Genomic DNA, 17883 nt, shown 5'->3' with positions numbered 1-17883 from the left:
AAAAATTTTTTTTCGATTATCCCTCCCCAAGAAAAAAAAGATCTACGCCCTTGTTTCACAAGAGTCGAGAAATGTCAAATGTAAACGATGTATGCGCCATCTGAAAAGCCCGCGATCCCTCGAAATCAAGTAGGTATAAATCCGAAAAATCTCCCGTTTTGTCTGAAAGTTTTACAGCTATAAGTAGACACACCAGGTATTCTATGCATCTTAATTCAAACTCAATTAACGAATTAACCTCCAAAGTGAGATGCCAAGAAAACATAGAATAACATGATACTATCAACACATTTGCCATGCTTGAGAAGTCGATTTTACCTTTATATTCGTAAATCATAGAAAAAGAATTCAAATTTATAAATTCCGAAGGGAATCGTAATTTTATAAAAATGTACGAATTTTACAAAAATAAATTATTTATCTTCTTGCCATCATTCTGTTCTTGTTATACTTTCTTTCGCCTTAGCATTTCTTCATTTATCCTTGGAAAACGAAAATTCGTAAAAATCCCTTGCCTTCTACAGATATTTTGTGGTTAGAAATAGATTCTGAGATATGGAAATTTTATCAATGAGGAAAGCACTAACGTGAAGTCAGGTGCCCTTGAGCGCTAGACCATTCGTGCGGCAAAACAGCCTATAGTACGACAATTTGTTTTTTTCTCGAAATGCTAACCCAATTCATCAATACAGAATCCCTGAAAAACATATATAAAAATATTTTTTATAAAATGCTTTCAAATCATTTCGATCTGAACTTTTTGAAAAATAATTTCAATTGAAGGTATTTACCGATTTGCACTAAAAATGATTTGTAAAAATTAACTATATGCCTACCTTGAAATTTTCAAATTTTTAGCACATTCCGTTCGAGACTATTCAAAAGTGGAAAACCTAGATGTCGAAGCGGCAAACTAATAAATAAAAAATAATAATAAAAAAAGTGGAAAACATTTTCTTGAAAAAAGAAATTCATAAATTCGACTATTATATTAAAAATATCAACAGTTCATATAATAGATATCTGATTACAAAAATATTCATCCTATAATCAACAGAGTAATTTTGAACAAAAAACTTTTAGAAAAACATTCAATACATTTCAATTGTCCAATCCCATAATGGCATCAAAGATTGGTTTCAGTTCAGTCTATTATTTCTCGATATTTAAGAATATATACTAACTGACAAAGAAACTGCAACACCCAGAAGAAGCTGTTTAAATTTTAAATTAATTAAACATAGATAGTATAGCAAGGAGTAAATGATAAGGTCTTTTGGACTGCAGTATTATCGACCCCATCTTGTGTTACCTCCGACGGTTGAGCATCGCCGGCAACAATTACAGTGGTGTTGAGAATTTCAACATTGAAATTTGGAATAGCATCAGGTCGTCTTTTCTGGTGAATCTCGATTCTCCTTGGGTGCACATGATGGCTGAAGAAGGGTAAGACGACGTCGGGGAGAAAGACGTGAACCTCGGTTTGATGTTGAGCGTCATGTACACCGGACAGTAGGAGTTATGGTATGGGGTGCTATTGCACATGCAAGTAGGTCACCTTTAGTCTTCATTCGAGGTAACATGACAGCGCTGCGTTACCTTCAAGAAATAGTGGAGCCATATGTTCTCCCTTACCTTAACCGGCTCGAGAATCCAATATTTCAGCAAGATAATGCCCGACCTCATGTTACCAGAGTTAGGTCAAACTTTTTTGAAGCGATCCATGTGAATATTTTGCCATGGCCGCCCAGATCCCACGATTTTTCGCCCTTAGAGCTTGTTTGGGATATCATGGGTAGAAGGCTTGGAAGTTTACCCCATCCCCCACAGACTTTGGTGACTCTGCGACATGAAGTAGAGGTAGCTTGGGATAGTATCCCTCAAGTAGAAATAGACCATCTTATTGCATCAATGCCGATACGTGTTGGGGAGTGTATAGATAATCGCGGAAGAGAAACACATTATTAACAAATTTATTAAAAAAATTGTAAACCCTCCGTTTTTTTCTCCAAATTTCAATCATTTACTCCTTTGTTTTACCAACAAAAAAAATTAAACAGCTCCTTCTGGTTGTTGCGGTTTTTTTGTCAGTATATTATAATCAATAGAATTCTTTTTCTGGAAAGAAACATCCAAATAACAGAAGTATGTAATTTGAAAATTTCATGAATATTGCTCAAATAAGAGAAACTTATGGTCCTGAAATATCAGAAATCTCCGTACTCAAGTAGATTCGCAATACTCTGAATCACTCATTTTCAGATATTGTATCGACGTCTATATTGAATTCCTGGTCTTGTGTGGAATCAGCAGCGTTCTCTCCAGCTTTACTAGCTTCTTTAGAGTGTCTCCATTTCATCCTCCTATTTTGAAACCAAACCTTAACCTGTGCATCTGTCAACCCTAAGGTAGCAGCCAGCTGTCGTCTATCTGGCTTGGTGATGTATTTTTGCAGTTGAAACCTTCTCTCCAAACCTTTTCTCTGCAGGTTACTGAATACTGCTCTTGACCAGGACCTTTTCCTTTTTCCGTTGTTGGTTGATATCGGTGGACTTGGTGATGTGCTTGGTTGTGGTATTCTTAAAGCTGAAAGAAGAAATTGCGTTAGTTATTGTTATGAAACCGGAAATTCGAGGCTTTATTGTAAGAAACTGGTTATACATTTATGATTCAAAGTATTATTGTCCATCGCTGGCCACTACTTTATACCATCTTTCGGGCAGCGTACGAATCCCGCGTTGAAAAACTGGTCATCTTTTGAAGTCAGGTCGTGTGACATTGATCGAAACAAGTGATATTCCGAGGGAGCAACGTTCGGATAATACGGCGGGTGGGGTAGAACTTCACATTTCAACCTCTCCAAATATGTCTTGACCACTTTCTCAACGTGGAGTCGAGCATTGTCATGCGGTAAAATAATTTTATCATGTCTCTCATTTTATTGCGGCCGTTTGTCTTTCAATGCTCGACACAAACGCATTTATTGCATTCGATAACGATCGCCTATGGTTGTTTTAGTCGGTTTCAACAACTCATAATACACTATGCCGAGTTAGTCTCACCAAATACTCAGCATGACCTCGGAACCGTGAATATTCGGTTTGGCCGTTGACGTGGAAGCATGACCGGGATATTCCCATGGTTTTCTGCGCTTGGGATCATCGTGATGAACCCACTTTTTTGTGTACAGTCACAAAGCGATGCAGAAATCCCTTCCGTCTTTGCCTTGCAAGCAGCTGTTCACAAGCAGTAAGCTCGTAAGCTGACATGTTCAATCGAGAATAACTTTATGGTGCAGACACAAATCTGCCCTGAAAATTTCAAGCTTCCACGTTAGTCATATTCCCCATAAGTGAATGGAACCTTCAAAATTGTTTTAGTTCTGAAAATTCGAAAAATACATAAACCGTAATGAAATGATACAGTTCTCTGCTCTGGAAACGAACGCTCAAAAATGTGAAATATAGTTTAGGATAGGAAAACTCGATTCCATTCAAACCCTTTCAATAATTGCTAGTATCTACTTAAGTATCCGTTCACTACTATTCTACCACTTGAAAATAATTGACTGAGCTCCTTATTGTGGGTTGACAGGATGCATTTTGTAAACATGGTAATAAACTTCAGATTGTGGTCGTCTTCTACAATCACCAGGGACGTATTGACTTATTTTTGAGATATTCTCAAAAATTGTTAAATCAGTTCGAAATAAAAAAATTTCCACACACTGAAGTGAAATCCGAAGCTTTTGCGTGTGTGTATGTGTTGAACTTTGTTTTCACTTTTTTTATTCTTTCTATTCAGAAAGATTTGGGTTTAATTTCGTCGGGGAACGAGGACTACATAACACAACCTTCCGGTCGTTGATGATGATGTCCAGTATAACGTTTTACTTTATTATTTCAGGCCAAAAAAACGGTAGTTATTGAGTTATAGCGGTGAAAATTGACGAGAATTTTGCTTTTTTATACATATAGCCATCGAATTTAAATGAGTTTCATCGATGAAGAAAATTTGATGCGAAAAATCTTTATCTTCAGCATATATTCCACGCATTCTGTGGTAATTTGGCCTCAAATCTTGTGTCAACTGAACCTTATAAGGATAGAGATGCCAATTCAGATTCAAAATACGCCATAGTATGCCGTAAAAGAGGCCCAAATGTTGTGCGCGCCGAGGAATGGATAAATTTATTCTTCTCCTACTTTCACTTACAGCAGCAATAGGTATATTCAGTCGAGCGTTTATTTCGATGATGCATTGGCTTCCATGCATTCATCCTCTTTCAATTTTTTCACCGTCTCACCAATTGTACTCTCAGATGGACATTTATGTCGACTATAATCTACCTGTAATGCACGAAACGTACTTACTACAGAATAGTTATTTTTTCTAATAAGTTTTCATAATTTTCACACGTTCAGCAATAGATAAACGAACCAAATTGTTAAATGGATAATCTTCAACTGAACATATGATGCTTCAGATGACAGTTCTGTTTCACATATGTCATTGAAACAGAGCTGTGAAATCCAGAACAATCAAGTCTTGAAATTTGGAATGCTTTGCTACCAAAAATGATGTTTTACTCTCTTTCGGGTCTTGCGTTCGTTTTGATTGGAGAACATATATGAATATAGACCATATTTGGAACTACCCTCACAGACCACCCAACATTTCAAGGTTAAATTCGTATTCAATAGATAGATCACCAAAATAACAAATAAGACTGCAGGACTTCATTCAACTACTTAGAAGTTTTTTCATCTGAAGCCACCCCTGCCTGTCTCAAGACTCTCAAGCAGCATCCTTTATTACTGATGATTATACGGCGTCTGCAGTGTATCACACGCGCCAAAACAGTATAAACATACTCCTTGTTTCCATGTGTTCTACGCTCTTTATCTATACATTCATTTATTAGATTTATTACTTCCACCAAACGTACCTACACTGCTGAAACTTCAATCGAAAAATTCCCCAGATTCATCTGATCGAATGAAACTTTTGCTGCAAGATAAACATCTCGGAGAGAATTATCTGCGAAACTTCCGTGATCAAATGGAGTAGCCTCAATCAGAGTAAAAGCGATGAATACGTCAATGCTGATCACTAACGCTCTCAATACAACCAAACATTGGGCAAATTGGATTTCGTCAATTCATAAACAAATCCGAAATATAAAACGCTGGTAATCGAAAGACGGTTTATGATTACATTTGCTGTATCATTATATCGAACACATCTCAGTGAGGAGTAATGATCAATTAGAAAATCTATCTGAGTTGTATAGTATATTCAGACATCTTTAATCACTAGAAATACTGATGTCACCCTTAGCTTAGGATAAAAATGTTGAAATATCCAGCCTTCTTGGATTATTGGTGTACAACTTTGCTTCTGCCGTTTTGCAATAGATTCAGTCAAGCTTGTCGAAATAAATAAATCGTAGATGTCATACAATAAGCTTAGGTATTTGTTAACATAACGCCATCGAAATATTAGTCGATTTGTGACTGCATCATAAAGTTATTCTCGATTAAACATGTCAGCTTAGGAGCCAAATTCTCGTCATTTGCGGGAGGTTTCAATTTTCTGCTTTATTATGAAGTAATCTGCGGCTGAGGCACATCGAATTCTCTCAAATACCTAAGGTTAGTGAAAGAAAGTGCCGAGAGTGGTTTCAACGCTTCATGACGGTGAAAAAGAGAAGGTTTTCGAAGATGCAGTATTGGAGGCATTACTTGATCAAAACTCGTGTCAAACGCAACAAGAATTGACAGGATCATTGGGAGTGAAGCAACAAGCCATTTCAAAACGCCTGAAAGCCATTGGAATGATTCAGAAACAAGGATATTGGGTGCCGTACGAATTGAAGCCGATAGATGTAGAACGGCGTTTGTTTGCTTGTGAACAGCTGCTTGCGAGGCAAAGACGGAAGGGATTTTTGCATTGCATTGTAACTGGAGATGAAAAATGGGATCATTACGAAGATCCTAATCGCAGAAAATCATAGGGATATCCCGGCCATGCTTCCACGTCGACGGCCAAATCGAAAAAAATATTTTTCGATATGGTTTTCATAGAAATATGGCCATATTATCAAATAGCGCCATCTTCGGGGAAAAGGGAACTACTGTAAAGCCGGATTTTGAATCAATCGAGCCGCCAGAATTATCTCAAACAAAATCAGTAGAGACACTAGGTTTTGAGAAATTTTTATAATTTCCTTTGAAAAGCCAAATGCATATTCAAAGTGAAAAAATATCAATAAGGTAAGAACTATTCTGTAGACGGGCGATCATTTTACAAATTTTTCAACAGAAATCTCATGACGGTGAAACTGAAAGTTATTCGAAAGTGGATTAAATTGATAACAGAAACAATAATATAAATGAAAATATATATACACAGCCATCAAAAATCTCTACAGACGGCTGTGATTCAAACACTTGTTTCTATATTGTATAATGAGAATCTAGTAATGCACACCTGGTATGATAAGCTAAAAATAAATAAATAAAAATAACAATAATTGAGTATAGTTTCATTCAAATTATTGCGTCGTTAATTGATGTAATCTCCTAGCCTAGTTAGAGAGGCAGATGAATGAGTTATTCCAAGAAAATTTGACAAAATAATTTTATCTCACACAATATCTAAACTCATTCAATATTTTTATATCGATTACTGGATTACTCCAAAATAATCAGTATCAGCCGTTGAATTTAAACCTTTTGACACCTGTTACTGTACCATAGCAGACTTTTTTCCAAGAAATTATTTATTACATTCTCATTCGACTAAAAATGAAAAAAAAATTTAAAAGTTTTTGCGCACTAGTTAAAATTCACGAAATGTAGAAACCTTTAAACCGTTATTACAATCACTCAACTGCAGTGATAATACAGGGTGAGTCAAAAATGTGTACCGAGCTTTTTGGGGGTGAAAGCACATTGGAAAATAGGTATATATAGTTATGGCCTAAAATGCATACCTATTAAGGGAGATATATCCCTCCAAAGTTGATAAAATTTAGAAAAATTCTCTTCATAACTTGAATGCCACCAGATTGAAATTTCGTGCATAAATGTATGTTGTTAAAATTTTTTTTATTACACTTCTACATTTCTGATATTGTGTTTTTTTTCTTCGGAGCAACTTCTTTCGTTGTATTCGTTTTCGTAAAAAAATAGAAGCATTCGATGGGGCGAAAAATTTTCATGAAAAAGATATTCCTATTAATATCAGGAAAGAGAGGAATTTTGTTGTCTTTAAAAAAACTATTAATTTTGAAGATAGATCCATATAGCGTTGAAGAATTTTGTTCAGCATGTTATAGATTGAAATGAATATTGTTTGGTATATATTGTGTATTTAGGTTAAGTTGAAATTTTGTATGTGACGTATTTCCTTTTCACTTGAAGCTATGGTGATGTGAAAATAAAGTTATCTATCTATCTATCCAAATACGAAAAAATGAACCGTTTTCGAGATATTTGTGTTTTTGTAGTCACATGATGTCAGCAGATTTATTTATCACGAGATTCATCGATAACCACAGAAGTTGTTCCAAAAAAATCATGACTCAACCTCTAAAAACACCCTTCATAACAATATGAGATGTAGAAGTGTAATAAAAAAATTTATTTCAAGAACATACATTTATGCACGAAATTTAAGACAAAGGCGTATACAGAAAGGATAATGGGAGAAATAAGAATTTTTTTCATAGAAATAAATGAATGTTCGTATTGTGAATGCATGTACATGCAAAAAACTCGTTCTCTGTATATGCCACTGGTTCAAGAAAATAATGCGAATAAAAGGGCTTGACATAACCATAATCATATTTATTATAAAATGGTTTATTTAACCATATAAAAAATCAGAAAAAAAGAAGTACATTTGATTTCATTTAGATATTATAAAAAATGTCTTCTGTTTTTCTTTTTAAATATATCAACTTCATCAGAGCCAACCAATTCACTCTATTTTCACTAGTTGTATTTCTCAAGTATGTTTTCAGAAAAAAAGCAAATTAAATTTAGTTTATTTATTTACATCGATTCCTATGAATATATTTAGAAAATAAATACCGTCGTTGTATTTATAAAGGGTGTTTTTTTTTAAAGCTATAGAACTTTAAATTGCAATAAAACAACGATGGATTATTCGATTGACATGAATTTTATTTATCCGCAAGATAATCTTGTGGCATTACATTTTAAATATAATTTCTGGCATATGATTGCCACGGCTGGCTCGGATGTAGTCCAATCTGGACGTCCAATTTTCGATGACTTTTTTCAACATTTGTGGCCGTATATCGGCAATAACACAACGAATGCTGTCTTCCAAATGATCAAGGGTTTGTGGCTTATCCGCATAGACCAATGACCTTACATAGCCACACAGAAAGTAGTCTAGCGGTGTTAAATCACAAGATCTTGGAGGCCAATTCACAGGTCCAAAACGTGAAATTAGGCGGTCACCAAACGTGTCTTTCAATAAATCGATTGTGGCACGAGCTGTGTGACATGTTGCGCCGTCTTGTTGGAATCGCAGCTCCTGGACATCATGGTTGTTCAATTCAGGAATGAAAAAGTTAGTAATCATGGCTCTATACCGATCACCATTGACTGTAACGTTTTGGCCGTCATCGTTTTTGAAGAAGTACGGACCAATGATTCCAACAGGCCATAAAGCGCACCAAACAGTTAGTTTTTCTGGATGTAACGGTGTTTCGACATACACTTGAGGATTAGCTTCACTCCAAATGCGGCAGTTTTGTTTGTTGACGTAGTCATTCAACCAGAAGTGCGCTTCATCGCTAAACAAAATTCGCTTATGAAAATCGGGAACAATGGCAATCTCATTTTGGGCCCATTCGACGAATCTACGCCTTACTTGATGATCGTTTGGCTTCAATTCTTGCACGAGTTGGAATTTGTACGCACGCAAAACAAGATTTTTCCCAAAATCTTCCATAAAGTGGATGGACACAGATCCAATTCCTGTGCTCGATGGCGGATAGACTCATTCACCTTTTTTGCATTTTTTGCAATGTTTTACCATGAAATTTTGGTGGCAAACCTCAGATTCGAATTCTGTACTCAAGAAACAAAGAAAATTACGAAATTTTGGTGCTAAACGTCGGATTCGGATTCAGCACCTAAAAAAAATACATACGATCGAAGAAATTGAAACTACCGCATAACTTCCCTTGAGAGGCACATATGAGCACAAGTTGACTGGATTACGTGGAGGTAATTTAATTCAGATTTCAGATTACAAATGAATTAAACTGAGAGTGATAATTTCATTCACTTTTTACAAATTCCTTGGAAAAAATATTTTCGATATTTTGAAAAAAAAAATATAATATAAACATACTTTGGTTAACAGAGAATTCTAGCGAACCAGAATCACCTTTGAAACCTGCTAAAAAAGGCAAAGCAGAAAAGAAAGTTGCTACAAGTTGAATCTTTTGAAATAAAAACTGACAATAAAAAACATAGTGAACGATCAGAAATTACTAAGTACTTCAGATTCAGATAATTCAACATACTGAATTAATCATGTTAACTTCATGTTTCGTTTTATTAAATTTTGACATCTTTAACATTTCGGGGGGGGTTTGAACCACCAAAACCCCCCCCCCCCCCTGGCTACGCCCGTGACCCTATTCATTATTTCAGGTGGCCAAATTTGATTTGAAAGACAGCTTCTCTAAATCAGAATGCCTTATTGTCGAGTTCCTCTCGTCACATAAACAAGAAAATCGCTCTATTTATTTGGATTTCCTTCATTGAAAACATCGAAAACGCAAGAGTCATCCTCGACTGGTTTATTTCAGGCACAACAAATCAAACCAAATGTTTTTCAGATAAAGAGCCATGTCTATTAACGTTCATCCGACACTTAACCATCTCAATATACACAAACTGAAATACTCGGATTTGGTTAGATGTAAACTGTACCATCTGAAAATGTTTATGGTAATAGTGCCTTTCCAAACATATAACATGTTTAAAGTAGCGTATAAAATTGGTCCTCATCAACGGTTAAGCAATATATTTTTATAATCTTTTATTGCTTCACTAATAGATTATATCTGTTCCACTCTAGTGATCTGCTTCCTGATTTATTTCTGCTCTGTTTTGAATAGATTCCTCGAAAACATTTATCGAGCAATCTAGTTAATCTTGGCTTGGCGAAATTTATACCAGGGAATATAAATATAATTATTCGATTAATTGATTTTTCATCATTAGATGGAACATTAGGTAACTGTTAGGAGCAGGAAACATAAATAGTAATCGAAAGCGGTGTTTCCAGAAAAAGTATTTTAATATCCTAATTAATTAGCATTCGGGTATGTAGTCAGATTAGAAGATTCGGCTCGTAATCTATATTAGGTACTTAACAACTCAACTATTATTAGGAGGTATCTCATTTGGGGAAATAAGATCTTCTCACGATATTATAAGAATTTTCAATTTTTGTGACAAGTATTCCTAACCAGTCTTGAAAATACTGCAAATTTTAGGCTACGGTTTACTATTAACTCTTCAACGAAAAATAAGTTTTATATAGTTTTTCATTCTAAGCTCCTTTCACTCTAAGTTACTGTCTGTTGACGTTTTAAACCTGTCATTCTCAAAGTAGTACAGGTGGACCCCCAGGGGTGGACTTGAACGTGGTCCACGGGAAGATCATATGAGGGTCCACAAGTTGTTGATTAGGGTTCCCGAAAATGTTTCTTGTTTTGATTGTGAATAACAAAAATATCGGCTTAGCTTCACTCACTAAGCTGCGCGAAACTGCGTAGTGACGCAATTTAATTGTTAATATCCAATTTTATTGTATTAATCCAAAATATTCAACGTTTTTAAATAATATCTAGAATTTGCATAATGGGCAAAAATGTTCTCTGTCTTTACCGAATTTAATGTCATAGCCCTCGTTCTTGGTTTTTCATAGCAATTATTTAACTAAAATAAAGGTTGTAGATACCTTTATTTATTGTGGGGGTCCACCGAAACCATCAAATCTATAAAAGGGGTCCACGAAGAAAAAAGTTTGGGAACCACTATTTTAAACCTTCTAAAAATTATAAGGAATTAGTGGACCCAGCAAACGTCTAGCCCGAAAATACAGCTTTCGTTTTATTTCGAAAATAAAAAAAAAACTCAAATCACACATTTCAATGACACTTCACATAATAAGTGCCGGTTCTAGCCAGTAAAAACTTATTTTTCTTTGAAAACTTGACTGTATTCATCAAAAATGTCACTTTCAAGAAGTGATACATTTGCTCTAACGCTCCTCTAGCTTTTCAATACATTTTCTGCACAAAGATTTGTCTTTGCTCTCAAGGCTTCAACTTCAACAATAATTTCTTCATTAGAACCGAAGTTCTTTCTCTGGAATTCCTTTTAACAGTAAACTTATTTAAAAAATTGTTTTATTTCCCATTGTTGGAGAATTCGTGGGTTCTGCAAGATAACCGTTAAGCTACCAGAACCAACAAGGTAATTTTAGGTTTAAATCTCAAACTAATATTGAATTTTATCGCATGCTAGTTTTAAATATAGAAATTGCAGTATTTCATAACAAAATTCCAATTTTCACCTTTCTGATCCAGACTCTTTTATGAACAGCAGCCAATAAAATGTCAATCTGACGTCAACCTATAGACCTCAGTTCTTTTGCAACTTAACATCGATTGTCAATCGATAGTTATTTTGCTATGCGGCTCTGAGTTCAATCTACCAAATTAAAAATTAAAAAAATCGTTCTTTAGTTATAAATATTTACTAACTCGATTTGGTGTCAGGTGGTTTTGAAGAAAAATTCGGCCAAATGTCTTCAATTGCAATACACTTAAGTCTCGAATGGAAGACACTAAAAACATTGACATTTTCAGACGATGTCCATATGAAATTTGGTTTTCTTAATGGAATAATTGAAAAAATGTATCCGATTGGACTGAAATTTGAAAATCCTCGAAACAAATTCTTATACATAATTTATCGCATCGCATCATAGAATGATTGATTTTTGTTTTAAATTTGGATGCCTTACAATTCATCGATAAAATGAGTAGTATTAAAGTTCGCTATGTGATTTTTACACCCGAAAAAACAATCTAGTTTTTCTGATCTGATAATTCCTTTTAATTTTTTTCTTTATATGGAGGGTCGGAAAAATACCAAGATACATTCTCGTGATGTGTTGGTTACATGCCACAAAGGATACTCGTTCACTAAAAAAAATTGTTTCAAAAAAGTGATGAATGACCTTATCTTCAAAGTATCACGTAAGATTCTATGTCATGTCACTCTACAGGTTGAGTGATTGTATCTAATAACAATTCGAAGGTTACCCAAATTTTGACAAGCACGCAGAAGCTCTTGAAATGTTTTTATAATTTTTGGACAAATATGATTGAAATGAATAATTCCCTGGAAAACTCCATAATATAAAAACATGAATTGGAAGCCTGCTATGATATAATTACAGGTTTCAAAAGGTTTAAATTTTACGGCCGATACTGATTATTTCTGAGAAATCGATATGAGAATATTGAATGACTTCAGATATTGTGTGAGATAAAATTATTTTGTAAAATTTTCTTGGAATAACTCATTCATCTGCGCATCTGCCTCTCTAACTAAAAGAGTACTTCAATAAATGCAAATGTTTTGAATGAAACTGTATTAAATTATTGTTATTTTTTATTTTTTAAAAATACTTTATCGTATCAGGTGTGCATTTCTAGATTCTGATTATACAATACAGGGTGGTCCAAATTTTAGTGCAATAACTTTGGCATCGGATAGAACAACTCTTTCCATGAAAGAAATTATTATATTGTGCAACAAGTGGGGAAAGATCCAACTTATCTCGCGAGTGTGGAAGTTTGCGCAAACATACGAGCGAGAAAAGGACTTTTCTTACAACTCTTATGAAAAGCAGCGTATTCTTCATAGCTCACTCAATTTCAAAACTATGTATTGCTCATACTGTGAGAAATATTATTTCTCACGGCACTTTGCCCACACCTCGCTTGGTAGACCAATGAAATTGAGCTTTTTAGTCTTTCCTATGGAAACGCAATAAATTAGCACATACTATCAACGAAGGCCATTTTGATTTGAATCAAGTCCATTACTTGAATTATTGAAATTTGTACAGTTGTAGGAAAAGTATAGTGTGCAACATGTGGAGAAAGTCCTTTTCTCGCTCGTGTGTTTGCGGCACTCGCCTTTCAGCCTCGTGCCACAAACTTCCCCACTCACGAGAAAAGTTGGACTTTCCCCACTTGTTGCACAATATACTATTCTCCACATGTTGCACACTATACTTTTCCCACAACTGCACAAATTTCAATAATTCAAGTAATGGACTTGATTCAAATCAAAATGGCATTCGTTGACAGTAGGTATGTGCTAATTTATTGCGTTTCTATAGAAACGACGACAGAGAGGAATTCCAGTTGATGGTCGCCAACCTCCGTTGAGGAGACGGCACTTAAAGAAGAAGAAGAAGAAGAAACGACTCAAAAGCCCAATTTCATTGGTCTACCAAGCGGAGTGTGCGCAAAGTTCCGTGAGAAATAATATTTCCTACAGTATGAGCAATACATAGTTTTGAAATTGAGTAAGCTATGAAGAATACGCTACTTTTCATAGCAGTTGTAGGAAAATCAGTTTTTTTCTTATAACTCTAGTATTATTACATTCATTTTCATTTTTAGGTATTGAAGTCTTGAAAATCGAAAATGTAATGTTTCGAATTAGGTAAGTGTCTCCTCCCAAACTTATACAGTGGCATAGATATAGGAGTGCGATGGCCATACCAGGGTATGACCAGCTCGGAGCCCGGATTTAAATCCCATAGAGAATCTTTAGGATATTCTTGGCAGAAGATTACAAGAGGAACGTAGCTTGAATACTTTGATAGACGTACAGCAGAGAGTGATTGCAATTTGGGAAGACCAAAATGACAGTCTCTCATTTTAAGTAGGGATCGTCGTTGTCAAAAAGTTATTCGTGCCAAAGATGGAAATACCCCCCACTGACACTTTCGTTCAACTTGTTTTTTTTTATTTCAGTTTGTTTTTTCATTTCACATACAGGTCATACCTCATGTACCTCCGTGATGTAAAGTCTTTATTTATGAAATAAACTTTATTATTATTATTACTATTGTTAAATTCGGATCTTCATTTTCCATAAAATCATGTAAAATCGAGTAATAAGAAACATAATGAACTGAATCAAAAATGAAAATGTTTAAAAAAGATAAGGCTGAAGTGTGAGTTTAATTTCAACTTGATAATATAACTGATACTACACTATACAGAGTGTTGAAAATTTAATGAAAAAAGCAGGCTATAATTGCGACACCCGGTATTTATAAAAAATAAGTTTTTATATGCATACGGTTTACACACTAACATTCAGAAGAAAATAACCTGTCATTCAAAAAAAAAAAACGTCCAAATGGGACAAGTAGCTTTGACGAAAACGTATCTTAAACTTTTGCCTAATTTTTAGTGGTGCGTTAATTTATTGTCAAAGTGTATATACTATTTTCATTCAAATTCCAAGATGTAAGTGAGAATGAGACAATCAAACATCCAACCACAACTTAATTCCTATTTTTCTACTTACTCGGTCTAGTAGCAAAAGGTCTAATCGGCTGGACCGTATAAGCATTAACGCCAGCCCCATAACCAAAATGATGTCCCAAAAAGTTCGAAACCTGCCCCTGATTGCAACCACCAGGCTCGCCCAATCTGCAACAGCGAAACAGTGACGTAACACAGTCCGAACACGGAACTGAAGCACCAACAACTTCCGCCTTCACATCCGCCGTCTCTTCTTTCGTCTTCTTCTTCGTATCTTCGGCCAGCAACTGATCTATGCCGAATTTGAGCCTGAGAGGCTCACCCTTCGACCCATTCACCACGAACTGGCTATTTTTCTGCATTATATTATCGTGCAATGCGGAAAAACTCCCGTGTCTGTGACAGAAAACGTTCATCGAAATATTCGAATTGTCCACTTCGCGCCTCTGTGGTCTCGACGATGAGCGGTTGATTTAGAGAAGATGCTAATTGGGAACTAATGAGGCCTGAACGTCTTGGGCCACATGCATGGTCGTGTTCAGGGATTGGGAGGAGCCTTTGGAGCCGGGTACGTTCTTATTGGTCTTGGGAGATCCGCTGCGTTAAGCGGGCGCTCTCAGCTGCATTAATTATTGTTCTTTATCTCTTTTATTGATACCTTTATTCGTTAATTATGGTAATACTGGATCTCGAGTGGAGGGTTGTAAAGTGAAGTATCTACACATGATCTAGTCCATGTGAAAGCGTTCCGTGTCATCAGTAGTCGTGACATTCTGTCATAATCATTATTCAGATCTTGATTTAGGGGTATCGTTGATGCTGATTTCGCTGGATGGTGCAGGAACGGACTTGGGTATTGCGATTATTAAATGCAATCGATAATTGAGGTTATCTGAGCATATAATGCGAAAATACAAGGTAAGGTAGCAGACTTGTTTATTGGTATGGTGGTATGAAGATCTTCTTTATACAATAGGTACTACCTCGGGTACTGCCAATTGTATTGAGAAAGTTTCTGACGAATTGTTTCTACTAACTTCAATTCAAGTAATAGTTTTTCAATCTCAAGTCAAGTATTCATCTATCAACTACTTGAATTATATCAACCTACTCGATTTTGAGCATCAGTTTTATTGTATAGTGTCACATAATTGAACAATTGATGAAATGGAAAGAAACCTTCCAAAAAGCTTATACTTATTAAATTTATTGTATAAAAGAACTAGAGATTCACGGCTTGACTTGATTTTCAAGCTACTTGATTATACTTGAAATCAAGTCAAGTAGTAGATAGTTTTTCAATGTCAAGTCAAGTATTTATTTATCAAGTACTTAAATTCTATCAAGCTACTCAATTTTTAGCAGATTCATTGTATAGTGTCACATCATCAAAAAAATGATGAAATGGAAAGGAACCTTGCAAAAAGCACTTTTATTTATTAAATTTATTTTATAAAAGAACTAACGATTCACGGCTTGACTTGATTTTCAAGATACTTGATTTGACTTGAAATCAAGTCAAGTAGTAGTTTTTCAATGTCAAGTCAAGTATTTATTTTTCAAGTACTTGAATCCTATTAAGCTACTCGATTTTTAACAGTTTTATTGTATAGTGTCATATCATCAAAAAAATGATGAAATGAGAAAGAACCTTGCAAAAAGCACTTTTATTTGTTGAACGTATTGTGAAAAGGGATAAAAAATGGGGTTGACAGAATGCAGTATGTATAGTCTCACTTATAATTCTTTTTATTTGTGAATTGTATCAGATCGTTATTGGATAACTCACTATATAAAGTTCGTGGCTAAAACAAATCTTCCAAAAATTCAGCTATATATCTAACTTTCCCACTAAATGAAAAATAAGTTTCTTTGATCTGATAACCCCATGAATCGTAGAATATCTTTTGAATTTGAATTTTAGTGACAACAGACCCGACTAAATTGAAATTTTGCATGCGTGCAATTACGATTTCAATCTGTGTACAGAATTTGTTGATTGCGTCACAAGAACCATAGAAAAATCAAAACACCACAAAAAATTACCGAAATTTTGGTAACAATAGATCTAACTGAGTTGAAATTAATTTTGTATATTATTATCAGAACCTTCCATCTAGATAAACTAATCAACAACATAGGCTGATCTATCACATCTCATATAATACAGGGAGTTCCTAAATTAGAGGTACTTACAAAAATAAGAGATTTTCTGAATAATTTTAAGAAGAAAAAGTCCTATAAACATGATCCTGCAAACTCTTTATTTTCGAGATTGCTGATTTTGAATGAAAATTACAGGATGATATTCCTTCTGGAACAGAACTTTTTTTGGTGGACCACTGGTAGTTTAGAAAAATATAGAAATAAACATTGATCCAGTACTGAACGTTTTGGTTTCTTGAGATTCGATAAGCTGGCATAATCATCACAAAAAGTAGGACTACAAGAAACATCCCTGTATCTCGAAAACAACGCGTTTGCGGCTTATATTTATAGGACTTTTTGTTTTAATTATTCCAGGAATCTCTTATTTTTTATTTGTACCTCCAATTTAGGAATACCCTGGTGTACCTGTCAATTATATAGTTCTGTGGCACATAAATGACGAGCACTGAAAAGCTTCTGATTCGAATTAATGCCTTTCTCCAAGAATGTTATTCCGTTCATTCTTCCACATCTTGTAGAACAAAATCGTGCGAGAATATATCAGAAACGCACAGTTTTCATGGTTATATTTTATTATTCTATGTTAGTACTCCGAACTTTCCGCCACGGCTTTATCTGTCAATTCAACAATTTGCCTTAAAGAAATCAGTTCTGCCAACCAACATTTTTCAATGCAAAAATCACTAAATTATATTTATGGAAATATTTCATTAATTTCAATGAAAATGCAATGAATTAGAGAAAATAATGTATAATACTCGTACAGAAGGCTCATTCTACCACTCGTTCATTCCAAAACTCGCCACTTCGTGGCTCGTTTTTGAATTTTGAACTCGTGGAAGAATACCAATGCCTTCTGCACTTGTATTATAAATAACTATTCTCGATGTTTTTTTCTTATTCCAGTTTCAGCTCTGCCATCTGATACTGAGTTCAATGTTTTTTAAATAAACGGATGCTGATAGACCCAGTTCACGTGTGGATTAATATGATGAAGATAATAATATCGAAAAAAAAGATTTTTCTCGAAACAGTTTCACAAAACGGAAGTAGTTAAGCATCATGGACGAACG

General features: G+C 34.8%; 1 protein-coding gene across 1 annotated transcript; it reads right to left on the bottom strand.

Annotated features, from left to right (window-relative positions):
• Positions 1-1778: 1778 nt before the first annotated feature.
• Positions 1779-15459, bottom strand: LOC123685061 (H2.0-like homeobox protein). The gene is made up of 2 exons (XM_045624643.1): positions 14685-15459; positions 1779-2586 (listed from the first exon to the last, which is right to left on the bottom strand). The coding sequence occupies exons 1-2, from the start codon at positions 15055-15057 to the stop codon at positions 2249-2251; spliced, it is 711 nt and encodes a 236-aa protein (XP_045480599.1). The 5' UTR covers positions 15058-15459; the 3' UTR covers positions 1779-2248.
• Between the last annotated feature and the right edge of the window lie 2424 nt (positions 15460-17883).

The sequence above is a fragment of the Harmonia axyridis genome, chromosome 7 (assembly GCF_914767665.1).
Source record: "Harmonia axyridis chromosome 7, icHarAxyr1.1, whole genome shotgun sequence".
Lineage (NCBI taxonomy): Eukaryota > Metazoa > Arthropoda > Insecta > Coleoptera > Coccinellidae > Harmonia > Harmonia axyridis.
Note: the sequence above shows the minus strand (reverse complement) of the source record. Positions and strands in the feature narration are given on the sequence as shown.